The 16,015-nt window shown below is 45.1% G+C and overlaps 1 protein-coding gene across 9 annotated transcripts in view; it reads left to right on the forward strand.

The window, feature by feature from the left end:
* Window positions 1–15,799, forward strand: part of LOC135900944 (serine-rich adhesin for platelets-like) — a 213,448-nt gene extending 197,649 nt beyond the window's left edge. For 7 of the 9 annotated variants that reach the window (XM_065430568.1, XM_065430563.2, XM_065430561.2 and 4 more), the window contains 3 exons: window positions 174–311; window positions 7,772–7,909; window positions 12,119–15,799. In XM_065430568.1, the coding sequence (XP_065286640.1) occupies window positions 174–311; window positions 7,772–7,909; window positions 12,119–13,928 (2,086 nt within the window). In that variant the 3' untranslated portion in view covers window positions 13,929–15,799. The remainder of the gene's footprint in view (window positions 1–173; window positions 312–7,771; window positions 7,910–12,118) is intronic. The other 2 variants (XM_065430562.2, XM_065430565.2) reach the window with 2 other exon arrangements.
* Window positions 15,800–16,015: the final 216 nt, after the last annotated feature.

A 16,015-nucleotide genomic window follows, 5' to 3' on the forward strand; every position in this document is an offset into this window, starting at 1 on the left:
TATATTTCTGTCAGGTAAGTTGATCAAATGCTATTTCGGTTAATCAGTACTACCGTTTAGTACGTACTTTTTCCAGCTCCGGTTAACTACGGTTTAACGAGGTTTCACTGTACAGAAATTTGTTGGTAACTTGCTGAGACTCTAGCTTTACAATCTGGCCTCTATCATTTCAGGTTTCTGAAACCAAAGAACTCGGAAGCTGCTTCTAGTGGTGGACTGTCTGAGAGCGTCAGCAGGAAAGACGGCACCAGTGTGCGTGTAGAGCCAGTTGTTGCAGACACTGCAGTATCCGAGAGCTCTCCTAGGCACAGGTGGGCTATTGCATTTTTCTGTAATAATGGCTTGAAGGTTTACCGATAGAAGTTTTTATTATGATAGCGATTATATGGACACTCCTTAGTGCATTGCGTAAGTTGCCGTGAAGCTCCATATAAAGTGCAAGGGCGATAACATCGTCGCCGTGCGCTCTACGCTGTATGTGCGAGTGAAGGCGTGCAAGGGGAGCCAATAATCGTGGCTCAATCTCGCCCGCGCAAAAGAGATGAGAGTGGGCAGGAAGTGCGCTTTCTGCCGTCGTTAGTGTTGCCAGGTTGGGCGCAAGGCGGCATAGCCAAAAGCTAGAGAAATTGTAGCCCAAATGTTGTCAAACACAAAAAAGAGCAAAAAAAATTGTAGCCAAATATAGCCATTATTATTTTCAGTTTTATTTGTATTTGACATTCGCCTGCGGCAATTCCTTTTTGAATAATGCGTCGTAACAAAATGTCCGTGATGCTGTAACGGTTGACCCTCGACATGAACAGCGACATCATGCTTGCACATAGAACACTTTTTGGCTGGCCCAGGAAACAAGTTCCAGCGAATCACTGCAGAGGGCAAACATATAGAAATGAATCTCGAATATAAGCAAACAAACAAAAAACAACTTGCGCGATGCTTAAAGGGACTGACAGCTGGCTAGAATGTGTTGTGAGACGTTGTTGAAAATGAAATGACCATTTGTCAAAAATCGCTGGTAATGTATTTGCACTCTCCGAACCGGAGGGTATGAGGCGACAACAAACCCACACCGTGTGCATTTATGGATGGTTGGACGGCTGACCGGCGGTAAGGTCCACGCCTGATCGACCGTGGACCAGAGACATCGAGACAGGAGGCTACTTAAAAATACGCGCTCAATTTAATAAACCAAAGTCATGCAAGTGACGTGATAAAAAGAAGGAATAAGCAAACTACAAGCAGAGGGTGCAAAGCGTTGCGTAAGACTTGCAGGTCACACGCAACACACTTTGACGCGACGCGCGACTCAAAGCCCACCACGTGGAAATTTACAATACTCACAAAAAAAAATGCTGTGCAAATGAAAAATACACGGGACAATAAGCGTGGCACACACTACACTAACAGACTATACAAAAATCAGCTCGCCATGAATAATTAAATGAAAGATGAAACGCGATTCACAAAAAGTCGGGCGGAAAGTCCTGAGAGCAGGTTAGAACACGAGGCTTATCTGTGGGGTGCTCGCCAAGACCTAAAGAAGCGTCAGGCTGCTGGCACTCATCGCTGCTGAAGATCTTGATGGACTTGCACCATCTATCGATCTACCGGCGAAGACTTAGGTCTAGGAGTTTCAGCCTGTCGACAGCATGTACAGCTTTCTCGGTGCACGACCACGCCGCTTCGTCTTCCATACTCGCCCCATTCACCGAGGCCACCTTGTCCCTCGTCACGCTCTGGCGACCCACGTGACCAGCCGGTCCGGCGAGCTTGGGAACAATAGGGAGCTTGACTCCTTGCCACCGTGTAAGCAGCGCTGCATTGACAATGGCAAAATGAACGCAGGCGCGCACTTTGTGGCACCATGAGTTATAGTTATCAAATCCAGCACGATCTTTGCGATTTAAGTAGGGATTATAATTTTAAATGGACAAAAAGAAGTCTCAAAAACCAGTAAGTGGCCAGGCCTGGCGGTAAAATCTTGGTACTTCAGATGTAGTCTGAGATTAATGTACTAGGGTGGCTGTAAAAAATTTACAACATAGTTATTGTTTAGCATTGCGGCTGCTGTATTATTGGGCACTTGCGTTTTATTCTGTGGTTCGGAAATCAAAAGCGCACGCGTGGCTACGGCAACATGCTTAACTGCGCACCATATGTAACAGCTTCGTTTCGCGTCTCGATCAGATTGCTTCCGCTTTGACTGGTTAAATACAAAAGCAGTTGGACAAGACACCACAAAAACCCGTAGCTATTATCGCAGAAATATGTTTTAACACTTCGCAAAACATGAATGGCAAGACATCAACTGGATAAACAAAATAATACTGTTTCATAGTTACTGCCGCACTTGTCCTCTGCCTCCTACTAATGCGGGCGTATAATCGCTGTCACGCATGCACACAAGCGCAGCCGCACTGCTGGCTCAGCCAGCTAATGCAAACACCACTTACAGTGAGTACATGGATAGAGGGACCGAAAGAATGACGAAGACGATTGCCGACTTCCAAGTATTGTTTATTTTGAGTAACAAGCATATGTACCAAGACGCCAAAACCAAAGCGTTCTCTCGATAGCATGAAGCCACACTTTCAAAATTCAAACGAACCATGACCGCCTCCTTAAGATGAACTAGCGCGCATGTGGGGTCTCAGAAAAGCAAGTTCTGTATCAATGCAATTGACGGCTTACTAACCGAGTCACCTTGTCTTCGTCATTCTTTCGGTCCCTCTGTCTCTGTGCAATGAGATGTTTGCAATGGAATACCAACTAGCCCGTACCTAAACCTTGCTTCAGCCAGCCGAAACATAGCCTTTCAGATTTGTTTCTACTTGATGAGAGCCGCCACCTTTGGAGCCTGGATTAGGGCGCCACATTTAGCCCAAACAAAGCCCAGTCGCAGATTTTCTGCAGCCTAATTTCGCTATATATAGCCAAACTTGGCAACATGGCCGTCGTGCTCGAGGCACCTAATGTTGTGAGGTGCCGAGGGGAGGAAGAGAGAGAGAAGGGCGAGGGCAGCAGTGTTATACTCCGGCTGCGACTGCGCTCGGTCGCCTGGCCGTATTTTGGGAGTGATCTACGTTGGGGCAGTCTATAGTCGGATACAACTTTAGAAAAAGGGGGAGGTCCCGTTCAGATGACCGAAGCGCGACATCCGATTGCCTCCGCACCTAAAATAATCCCGCTAAAATATTGTGCTTCTGAAACGCGCAATTTTCGGGTATAAATAAAGACTTGTATTTTGATGACTGGTTTAGTGGAGCTCTCATGTGCTAGAGAACATGCCGGCTCGCGACAGAAAAATAACCCAGTGACATCCACAACGCTGCCCGTCGTCTGCTCTTTAGCTTCATTGCAAGTGACAAAAGCAGAAAGAGCAGCTCTGCATGGCTTTTGTGCTTGTTTACATGCACACGGCACATCCGATGTTCAAATGAATCAGTTGCTATTGGACAAATACTTTTATAAAACAATTCATTTATTGCAACCATTACAAACTCAAGATGTTCAGTGTCAGCGAAAGCACAGTGTTCAAGGTGAGGAGGGAGGCCAAAGCTTCGCATATTTTGGGTGGCAAACTGTCGACGCCCTCGGGAAAGCGCCCACGAAATGCGGAGAAAGGAAGACGCAGCATGAAGTATGACACGTTGTGCACGCCGAGGTCGTATGCGCGATTTCTTTCGCCGCAACGAGATACCGACGGTCGAGAAGATCACTAACAAGTTCTCGAAGCGTATATGGTGTTATGTTTGTGCCGTGGGATTTGCCTGACGGGAGGCCAGTGCTATGGTGTGTCGACCATGGAGGCAGCATTCGTCCCCGCATGGTACCGGCTTCAGGCACACAACTACATGAATGGCTCGGTTTTTCTCGCGGCTGCACGGCGTCCACGACGGAAGCGGTCACCAGATCACAGACTGCTATTCGGCCCCTCCCCATGCCGACAGCAAAGCAACCCCCCCTCCTTTGTCCGGCGGCGCCCGCACCATGAACGACTCCCGCTGTGGTTGGGATGATTTCCAAAGGAGGGCTGTGTTTCGACCCCGTGCCTTGCAGTTGGTCCCTTTTGTCCTATGCGGGCCATACAACTTCCCTGGCGCACCATTCTGACCGACCGCCAGATCGGCCCGACGCCGCAGCGCGGTTCGAGGAAGCGCCGGCCACCGAGAGCGGCGTTAGGACCGCGGAAGCTGCCAGGATCCTCTCTCTCTCGACCTTGTTTCGTCCTTAGGGACTGTCTGGGGAATGTGGGGACTGAGGGGTGTTATTTAAGCAGCTTGCAGCTGCTCTGTTGGTCTCTCTCCTGATAACGACGGCAACATGCAAACATTGTATAAAGAATTCTTCGCCGAGAAAGCTTTCCTCGTCTCTAACTCTGCGTGAAGTGGAGTCCAGACCTCCTGCTGGCCACACATACCTTGGCACACGCAAAAATGGATCTCCCATCACTGAAGCGGTGTACTGTGCGTCAAGCACTGCAGCCAAGCATTGTCCCGTGACCTCTCAAATAAATAAGCAGTTCATGTGGTGACATATTCCTTTTAATGGAAGCCCAATTCTGAAAAAGCAGCGTCCTGCGCAGATCGTGCTCAATATAAATATTGGCATGGGAACGTGCTGAAATGCTGTAAAATCTGAATGCAAATACAGTGATTAACCCTGAATAACAATGTGGGGCCCTAAATGCTTATACTGGCAACCACTGTCCAGCTTCACATGAAAAAGCAGTAGTCAACGTGAAATTGACAGCCACTCTTAGCAGCCTGCACGCCAAAGCACATTGTGCTTTGCGTGCAGTTGTGCTGCCCCTACTGTTTTTTCCCAGCCCGTTGAGATGAATTATAACAATGTCAGAAGGCCCAAATTACTCTATTGGGAAGCCACCTACGAGCATGACGGGCCCTGTGATGAAATAAGTCATCGGGGCATGCTTGAAAGGCACATTTAACATCTGCACTTCAAAGCGCAGCCACGTTGTAGCCATTGTAGGTGAAAGAGCAGTAGTCAATGCGAAATTGACTGTCACTTTTAGCAGTTTGCACGCAAAAGCACATTCATGTGGTCGCATTCTTTATTTTCGTTATATGGCTCAGACAAGTAATAAGGAAAAGAGAACAATTATCAAACATCATTAGCTTAGTGAGGCCCAAAATACTCATTCGGGAAACTATTAATAGCAGTAGTCCAGGGCACGCTTGAAAGGCAGCATTAGCAGTCTGCACGTCAAAGCGCAGTCATGCCGCAGCCATTGTTGTATTTGTTTATCTGAGCGGGCAAGTAACACAAATGTAAGCACAATTATTCACCCTGAATAGCTCTGCTAGCATTGTTTGTATTAAAAAATGCTGTGTGAAGTTGAATGTGCTTTATTTAGGCAATTATTTAATTCACAAGCCATCGGCATAGCGATCGATGGCCAGGTACAGACAATGGCATTTGTGAAGTAATAAATGGTGAAAGTTGCAAAAGCTCTCGGTGCACTGCTTTGCTGGGCTCCATTCACTGAAAAATGTCTTTGCAACGATGAAAGCGTTAGACAAGAAATGACACCCCACTGCAGAATGTTATTTACCATCATTTTTAGCATCATGTGTGATGGGCAGCGAAACCGTCTGTTTACTAAGACTGAATGCATGAAAAATGCAACAGCATAGCAAAGCATTGTTTCGCAATATGCATCCTTTCATGTGCACTTTTGGTGAGCTGCAATATGCACTGATGCATTAACATGAACACAGGTAAAAGGCAAAGTTACTGTGCAACCCACATGACGCTCTTAAGAAAATATATCTCTAAACCTTTCTCTTTTCATAGGCGATCAAAATTTGTTTTCAGCAAGTTGGTTAATCACATTGCAGCAACAACACAAGAAGCAAGGACAGAAAACACAGTGAGTAAGCAAATCGAGAAGACGAGGTAGACCAGTGAGAAAGGTTTTAATGAGATGGAAGAGGCCAGCCCTGCAGTGTACAGGAGTTAGTGCTTTGAATGAGATTGGTTAATGAAAATTTGTAAGGACTTTGCTGAAAGAAAACTAGCAAAAACAAATGCTAATATACAATAAAAGGAGAGAAATAAGAGTAAGCACAAACACGCATGGAAGCTGGCACGTATTCACACACAAACGCGAAAACTAAGAAAAACTCAAATATAAAGAAATCTGGGAAATAAAAAAAATGCCAACCGCAAGAAAACACACACATTTACAAACAGGCACGGGTAGAGGTATTATTGGAGCGGGTTCACAAGCTGCTGTGCCTACCTTCTCGTATGTTTTTTTTTAACCGTTCTCTTAACACTATCTTGGGAATTTTTAATTGCAACATATCACGAGAATCAAAAAGCAGCGCGAAGCTATGTTGTGGGAAACCGTATCTAGCGTTGGCAACACAACTTATGCGTGACTGTGCCACAGCACGCATTCTACAGAATGCGGTGAGCACTGGTGGAAAGCAATCAATCGACGGTGCTACACAACGCTCGAACACCGCCGTTAGACGCTCGGCTATCTCGCTGCTGACAACGATCGTTCACGCTAAGTTGATAGCGACAAATCTTTGCGTTGGAGGCTTCTTTTGCAAATATTTTCTGTTGAGACTCTCATAGATTCGTTTCATGCGCGCATAATTTTCTCGTTTCTCCTGAGAATGGTTTTGCTCCATCGCTTCACCCCGTCCGACGAGAAACGCAGCGACACAGTACACGAACACACCCGCCGCTGACAGTAGGCACCAGACTTTGGCAAACTTTTCTCGTTGTAACTTCACTCGGGAGCGAAATAAAAAAGACATGGAACAAACAGGCAGGATGTCTGTTTGCAGCGGTCGCCGTGGGATCCTGTTTTCAGGCAAAGCGTAACGCAGCGTCAGTGATGCTCGCTGCAATGTTGCTTCGCTGGATCACAGCTTAGAACAAACGCACGCGGTACAAATGCCGCATCGTAAACTTGCAGTAATATTTCCGGCATGATAGACAAGCACAAACAGTTTGGGAAATAGCTGTGACAATGGGTCGACGCGCACAGCTGTTGCGACTTGGCACAGTTCGAAGCCCGGGCGGCCATCTTTTCCGACGGCAGCTTCACCGGCCGTCCGGCTCATGAGGTTGGTGCAAAGTGCGCGCCCATTGGTGGATGGTCGTGTGCATCCGCCTCGGAGGAGTAAATGCCCCCTTTTTTCTAAAGTTGTATCCGAATATAGGTGTGTCGGCGGCTCGTAGCTGTGTGCATGCTGTGTGTTCTCGGCGCTCACTTTTCGTTTAAGTGATACAGTACAGTTCGAATGTTGCTTTGCTCGTTGCTGTTGCCGTATCTGCTCATGCCAGCGTTTTGACAGCGAGTTTCCAGGGTCATTGACTGAGATGTTATTGTTTGCTTGTGGGCATGTGACGCCATGCTTGTTAATTTAGTTTAGTGTGTTAGTTTAGTTTAGTGTGCTCATGTTTATCAGCTTATACGGCCGATAAAGCTACTATCCTTACTTTCGTATAGCTGTACACTCAGTTGCTATCGCAGTCGATACTGCGCCTTTCAGGCGCGACTGCGACTTATTTGTTGCAATATATATATATATATATATATATATATATATATATTACACTCACACATTCATATATCCGGTACATCACGACAGTCAGTTGCCTCTGGGGTGCATACCCAGTACCCCATATTGACCCACAGAAAGCGCCTAGAAACATACACGATACAGGAAATTGATGGTACCTTGCTAAGAAAGAATTTCGCTTTACAATCTAGCCTTGATGATTTCAGGCCAGTGACGCTAAACAACTTGGAAGCTGCTTCTAGTGGTCGGCTGTCTGAGAGCGCCAATAAGAAAGACGGCACCAGCGTGCGTGCAGAGACGGTTGCTGCAGAGCATGCAGCATTCAGGAGCTCTAATAGGCACAGGTGGGATTTTGCCTTTTTAAGCATGAAATGCTTTTAGATCCAGTTGTCGGTTACATTCAAGTGACCTTGAGCCAAAAGTCGGAGCTGTTGTCCGGGCACTCAAACGAGAATATCCGGGCAAGTTGCGAGAAAACGAGACCATCAGCGCAACTAGTCAAAACTTAAGAAAATTCGGTATCTGGCCCCAACCCCTTTGTACATGACCGCATACATACGCTACTTACTGCCCAAGCAAGTTACAAAAAAATATTGTTTCTGAGTTATTCCTAATGTTCACCCTAGCACTCAAGCTGTAACATTTAGAATGTTCAAGTTTTATTTGTCTATTTCAATAGTAATGTTCAAAAGGCAGATACAGGGCACCATACACTTCATTGTCATCCTTTGGCACTGATACAGTGTTGCGTGTATTGTTTTGAACGCCAGCGGTCCCCGAGTTCCGCGGCCTGGGTTGTTTGTCACCTCGAGGGATGGCGCCACTCTGTGTGGCGCCTCCTCCAGGCGCATTTCTTCTTGCTGGCCACTGCACTCTCTCTGGTACGTTTCACTACCTGAGGTGTCCCCTTCAGCCGGTTTTCTTCTAGCTGGGCAGCGTCGATATGGACCAGTGCACAGTATGGCATGGTTCAGTGTGGTGTGGTGTTCCATTACAAACATGCAGTACACCAATTTTAATATTCTAACTAGTATCATCTTCAGCCAGGCGGTTGCCATTTCATGCTTACAGCTACTCTTGATCACGGGAAAGCCAGCAATTATTCTATAATAATGGCTTAAAAGTGTAGATATTCTTCAATGTATCTTTTAGGTAAATGGAGGTCCAAGCTTCCTAAGCCTAGCGAAAATGATGGCAAGTGCCACAGCATCTTAAATTATTTACTATGTAGCATTCAGTTCTACAAACCAGTTAAATGTTGGTACCTTGGAGGTGGATCCATCTCCTGAGCTTTATACTTGCCAAGTGCCATGCATTTATCAGTTAGAACCATGTGGTAGGCTATCAACGTCTAAAATAGGGTCATTACTCCATTAAATGCAGGAGGAGGTTATCACGAGGATCACAGCAAAATTAATGATCAGCTATTTTTTGTATGCGAGTCTGGAAGTCGCACAGTAATGGGTGGACATTTGGTGGTATGTGGTATCATGTCACCATGTGCTTCATGGCACCGTTGCAGTCATGGATGGCCATTTGTGGGGGCGGGACTCCCGTACCAACTGTGCCTTTTTGATACTTTTTGAACTGTACCTGATGATTACCAACAGCGCATGAAAGTTCTCAAGTTGAATACTTCTTCTAAGCATGCAGTGAATAGCATTAAAGAGATTGTGTCTCCTTGCCTGATTCCTAGGTCACAAGGAATGTAAGCCACAGCAAAATCTTTTGACCTAATGAAACTGCCTCTTTCTGTTAGGTGGCGAAATTTCTGGTAGAAAGCCACACACTGCTGGGCTAGCAATATGAGTTTTCCATCGTATGCTGCAGCGACACAGAAAATACTAGGTATAATTGTGGTAACATATCTACAGCGTCTCACTTGGCACAGGAGAGCACTGTGTTAAACGGCAGAAAGTAAAATTTACTGCTGTCGATGGTCCGAGCTGGTCTTGGGTAGGTGGGGATTTTTGATAAAGGTATCGTTATGTGACATTGTTCATTGACTCGCTACTATCAGTAGTGTCTACTTAAATTCTGAAGATGCAGCAACATCTGGCGATATCTTTAAATGGGGTTTTCCTTGCAATTTTCACAAGCAGTTAGCGCAGGCTATAGTCTCCCTGTGGACACATTATTTAGGCTTTCAAAAATACTCACAGGAACAAATTTAATGACAGAAAGCTGTTGGCATGTCATGCGACCAACTTTAGATCTTTGTACAGATCTTGTACAGGCATTGGTTATACATTTAAAAGGAAGCCCATAGAGACAGACTTGTGCTTGGCAATCCCTTGTTTTCTTCGTTCTATGCCCTTTCTTCACCAAAGAAAATAAAACGGGACAAAAGTGGTGCACTCGGGTATGCTTTTCAAGAGGTGTGATGTTGTTCCTCATCTTACAAGCCATTGTTGATGTACATTGTCATTTGGATTTTGAGCATTTATGTATCCATTTGAAACCTATCAAGCCTTGGATGTACCTTAGCTCACAAAGCACCCTTTCTACATTACAGACGTATGGCGCGCAACATAAAGCAACATCGGCACAGCCATTCACTAGGTTAGGCTAGCAGGTTGTGTCATCCTGCAAATAGGCCAAAATATATATACTGTTCTCGGGCCTTCATTTTTGCACCTTGTTGAAGATCCTCCTCCTTTAGAGATTGTGCACCACTATTTTCATTGCTAAGCAGAGCATTTCTTTCTTTTCTCCCTGCGGACATGCCAGGAACACCGGTCCAGGTCAAGTGCAATTGTGTCGTTTGTTTTGAATGCAGAATGGTGCACGAAGACAAGAGATGTCATTTAGGACACCTAAGTTTTTTTCACCATTTACAAAAGGACAGAACTGAAAGGCGAAAGTGCGTCTAGCCGAAGTTTCACAAAAGTTGTCTGTGGCACAAAAATATGAAAGGATTGGATTTTACCCAAAAAGAAAGGACCCTGCTCATACTAAGGAGTTGTGCAAGACAAGCATTTAAAGTGGCAATTTTATTCTGTACTCCAATGAATGATTTCATTTGTGACTTTTTTTACTGATTCCGTCTAATGTGCAGTTTGGAAAATATTTAGACGAGGGTGGTACCCACCGCCGTGCTCATAACTGCCTGTAGGGAAACTATACGAAATAATTTGGGTATAAACACGGGTTTCCAATGCCTCATAAGCTGTCTTGATTGAAGGTGAGGCTTTCAGAAGCTGACCAATCACACATGGGGGCTAATTCACCAGATGAAGTGTCATTCAGAGGAAAGAATAAAGGAATCTTGCATGCTTTAAGAGAATCTTGTGCTTCAGAACGCAGCAGGCAATTATAAACTTGAGCATTGCAAGGGACATGACATAGATGAGAAAATTTGGCGGATACCTAAACTTTGCCTTTAAGAGTGGAACACGATAGCATTCAAAGATACCTGACTGCTTCTCACGCTTACCGGCAACTGCAGCATATGTAACCGTAATGTTTACCCGGACACGCTGGCCGTGAATGCTAGGCACTAAGGCGGGCTTTCTAGTAGGAACACGGCCTCTTCCGTGTGTCGCGATGCGGCGGAGGTAAGCGCCAGCTGGAGGTATTGCAAGGAACCGGCTGCGCCGCTCTGTGGCCCCCAAGACGCCCATCGTGCCGGCGCGCGCATAATTGTAGATGCAGTGGCCAGTCTGTGAATGCCGAGACCGGTTTGTGTGTGTGAAGGGGTTTTCTTGAGTTTTCACGTACCATAGTTGTTTTTTCTCATCTGAGAGCTATAATTTCTGTAGTTTGTGTGCAAGTCGTAGTCTATGTTTTTTCTATGTATTTTAGCTTGATAAATTTAATTAGTTCATTCAGTTTATTGCGTCACATGGAAGGCCTGGGTATACGTGATTCCAAATTGTTTTGCCGAAATGGTGTCCGACGCCGCACGCCGATGCTGCATTTTTTTGGACATGGGCTCCTTAACGCCATCACGTTAAAAGTCCCTGCCACAGCGGCCGTATTTTGATGGGGGCGAAATGCGAAAGCACCCGTGTACTTAGATTTAGGTGCGCGTTAAAAAAAAAAAACCTTGGGGGTCCAAATTATTACGAAGTCCGCCACTATGGCATGCCTCAACGAAATCGTGTTTTGGCACATAAAACCCCATAATTTTTTATTTAGCAGATGAAAAGCACTAGTGCTAGCCTCCAAGTAACATTATTCTAAGACCCCACACCAAAGGGGTATTCAGGTGCACATATGTAGGCAGTCAAATACAGCACAGGCCAATACAGTAGCCATACCTAGCTTTGAATTTGTATAGTTAGCCTCAATACATCTGTCAAATGCTCTGAGTCTTACTCGACATTACTAGAGTTGTTTGCAGTTCGCACTTTAGGTAATTGCATATAGGCATGTTCTGTTGTCTTGAGTCATAGGGGGTTCTCTCTCAGTGTGCATTGGCGAGCTCAAAATGAGCCAATCTGTTTGGTTCGTTTTAAAAAAGCAACGCATGTGCATAAAGTTATAATTGCTGTGCACATATTCAAAAATACCTCAAAGAGATGGAGATATGCATTTTTTTGTTGCTTTAGGGAACTGTCCAGGGAAACGGCTGCTCAACTTCAACAGCAACTGTTGGCTCCGGAAAGAACCATGCTGCCCATTGCATATAAGAATTCATTACTTGGATCTAGAATGGAAGTGGACCCTAATGGAGCCAAGAAACAGCTGCCTGGTCATGGAAATAGGCTTGGAAGCTTTTCCACAAGTTCGCAGGGGCAAAATGTTGTTGACACTCTCAGTGTAGTGCAGCAGAACTCTCAGACTCCAAAGGAGAAACTCCCTCAAGCATGTAGCCAGAATGAAATTCCACGGCACATTCGTCTACACCAAAACTGTAGGCCAGGAGCACAGAGTTCTTCAGCTCCTAGCAGATCTAGCCAGACACGCCAAGTGCGTTTTGAGCTAAGGGACCCTCCACCACTCATGTATGTGGGACCACGTGAACACACTATGCCCAATGAAGCGGCACACACACAACCAGGCAAGATGACTTCAAAACAACGGGAGGAGCTTGGAAGGCAGATCACTGCTTACTCTCAACACATTGCTTGGCTAAATGCCTATGGCCTTCCAGAGAACTCGCAAGGCTATGCAGGGTTTCCCTATAGCTGTGCCAGCCTGTCACTGTTGCCTCCAGACAACGTGCCACCAAAGGGGCAACCACTGACTTCTACTTCAGAACCTGCTTCACAACTGTACAATGCACCCCAGCCACATCCAGTACCAGGGACAAGTGTCGCACAAGGGCAGTTCCAAAAGCATCAGCGATGTTTGCCAGAGGAGCAGCAAGGGCAACAGACACGTAAAACTGCTCGCACAGTGAATTCCGTGCTTGCACTGTCTGCAAGAACGTCGACGATGGAAGCAGAGCACAGTTATGGGTCCCAAATCTCTCCCCTGGTGCTGCAATCTGATAGAGCGCAGGACATGAGCCAAGCCAAGGATGCTGAATTGATTCAAGCAGAGAAAGATGTAGACCTTCAGCTGAAGAAGCGTCAACGTCTTCAGCTGCTTATGCAACATCTCAAGGCCGCACAAATTGCTGCTGGCCAGCAAAGAGGACATTCCGGAGCTTCTAAACCAAGGCAGCTGTCAGAAAGAGAACGGTACCTACAGGAGCAGATCCGACTTGCTTTGAGTATGTTAACTGCAAGAAGTGCTGACCAGAGTAGCCAGCAGCACCATCCAGACTATGCATCCTTCCAGAAGTTGCCGCAGTATGTCTGTGCAAAGCAGTCATGTGAATCTTCGGCACAGCCAAGGACGTCCATGAGCAACAGCGCCGCGAGAATTTCCGAACAAAGCACTCCATCAGAATCTAACACGAGATTTGTGCGCCCATGGACTTGTGATTCGCAATGGCCCTACCCTTACAGTGCTTGTCAAGAAGCGGTGCAGAGGTGGAAAAGACAGCAGGAGAATGTAATTGAGCCGACAACCAGTGTGCTGCCACAAAGTGCTACAGTACAAGCTGCAGATGAGCACAGAGAACTTACGCTTGTCCAACCTCAGCATACAGTGATGGCACCTCACCAGGCAGCAGTGCAGCAAGTTCCCGTGGAAGAACCAAATCAGAACATGGTTGCACGGTCTGATGTCTCTGGTTGGAGAAACAGAGTGGGAATCTTGTTGGAGTGTAGTGCACCCCCTGCTTGCGATTCTCTTCCAGATGCTGAAGCCTCCAATGACCGTCTTGCAGAGAAGCAGCACACAAGCTGCATTGGACTGCGAAGCCAGCAGTTGTTGAGGGAACCCTTTTCAAAGCAGCTCTTGCTGGGGCAACCTCCAAGTTCAGCACAAGGCTTGCCGCCGCAGGGACAGCCGCCTCCAAGACAGTAGAGCTGCCATATATGTAGCCTTGTATAGGGCATTGAGTGCACTATGGAGTGTAGACAGAATACAACAATCTTCGCACTGATACCATTGCATAGTCTGTTGACAATTGGTCGACACAGCTTGCCTCAGCCTGTGATACTAGTGTCCAAAGGTCTCTCAAGAAATGCGGAAGGTCCACATTTCTGCAGAAGTGTTGAGAGGTTCTCACATTTTTTATTTTGCAGGTTCATTAGAGTAGCACGAAATTTGCTGTTTTTAAGTTATAATTCATCTGTGTGTGTTTATTTAAATCATTCCCACCAAGATGTGAGATATCTCTGTGCCACACTTCTTAATGCTCATTTCTGTCACTCCATCTAAGCATTAAAGAAACACATGTGCTTAGTATGGTTTTCATATAATCTCACTGCCACAAGCAAATGCTTGAAGTCAATTTTGTGTACCTGTACCAGATGTCATTGGTGTCATATTTTGCATGTTATTGAATGAAAATATTTGGTAAATCCATGTAATTTGTGAGATCATGGCCTTTATTGACTCTGCATAATGAAGATGCTTTTCTTGAGCGACAAGATAAACTGCGATGTGAGAAATTTAGAATTTATGTGAAATATTTCGTTTATAAGGGTCATCTTGAATTTGTGCAAAAAAAAACTGGCATCAATGGATCATACATGAGTGTTGTTTCTCCATCGCTGTTTTAAAATAATTGTAAATGGTGACTAGTCCTATGAAAAAAAGCAAGACTTGTGGACGTCTTACTTTTCTACTGATACATGATATGTATTATGTTCATGAATTATCAGGAGTTGTAGGGCAATAGAGAAGTAACGGAACCAAACGTAAATCATTCCATGCCTATTGGTTGTAGATGGCACTTATTGCTTGTAGATTGTAATGTAATTGTCCTGGTGAAACGATCCATGCTGTTCAGGTCCCATAAATTGAGTGCAGGTAAGAACCTTTTCTTCTGCAACCTACAAGCTACAATATATAAAGCTCTTGAAAGAGCTGACATGCAGAGAACAGGTCCCCTCAGCCTACTTTTGGCATGTTATAAATCAAGCTGTACGTTAAAGCATGATGTTATTATCATTTGCACATTCTTGCATATTCATGGCTTTTAAGAAGTTGCTGCATCGCAAATTTATTTCTGCATTAAAGGCTACCCCAACCTTCTAGGTTGCCAGAGAATTTTGCATTGCATTGGAACTTTTATGTTGGAAGAATATTACGACATATCTGGTTGATATTAACTCACTGATCTGTGCAAGTATTTCATAGGCACTTTTCCCCAGAAGTGATACACAGCCTGTGCATTGCAAAAAAACTTATTACTGTTGCTGAATGTAGGGTGTCTTAGTTTCCATATTAGCCATATTAGTGATGTGCTTAAACTGCTGCTGGTGTTAACCTTGTTGAGCGATTGTGTTGGAGCCTACTTGTTGTGCAGGTCTATGAATAATGGGCATCAAAAGCAATATGGCAAGCCCCACTAGTCGGCTTTTTCGTTGTTAAAGATGCTGATACTTGTTGTGGACTTGTTGTGGACTTTTATTAAAGGCCTGATGTTGGGCCTTCTAGCACCATTTGTGTTCAATCCAGTAAGTACGAAAGGGCTACGTCTTTGTGCAATATCCATTTATTGTTTCGAAAATAGCATTTTATTTCATGTAGCCCATACTTGGACTTGTGCTGTATAGATATGCATTGTGTGAATAGCATCCACACTGTTCTTTCTTGACATACTCCCCTTTCCTATGAATTTTGCTAGCTTTTCTTTGCCACCAAGCTCAGTGGATATGAAGTGATAACTTGTTTGTTACCAAGTGAATGTCACTCTTTTCTGCAAATACATTGATGATTTCAGTTTAGTTTTGTGCATACTCATTTTCTTTCCAAGTTTGTTTCCACATAAATATCTGCTCGTATGAGCCTACTTGTGTCCTGTTCAATCTTTAGTGATGAGACTTTCATATAATAGCCTCTACAATGAGACGTACCACTGATATGGTTCATTGTTAAATACTTACGTGCCTTAGCAGTTTGGTTTGCTGGGTCAGTTGGTGCATGGTGAACATATAGGGGGT

The sequence above is a fragment of the Dermacentor albipictus genome, chromosome 2 (assembly GCF_038994185.2).
Source record: "Dermacentor albipictus isolate Rhodes 1998 colony chromosome 2, USDA_Dalb.pri_finalv2, whole genome shotgun sequence".
NCBI lineage: Eukaryota > Metazoa > Arthropoda > Arachnida > Ixodida > Ixodidae > Dermacentor > Dermacentor albipictus.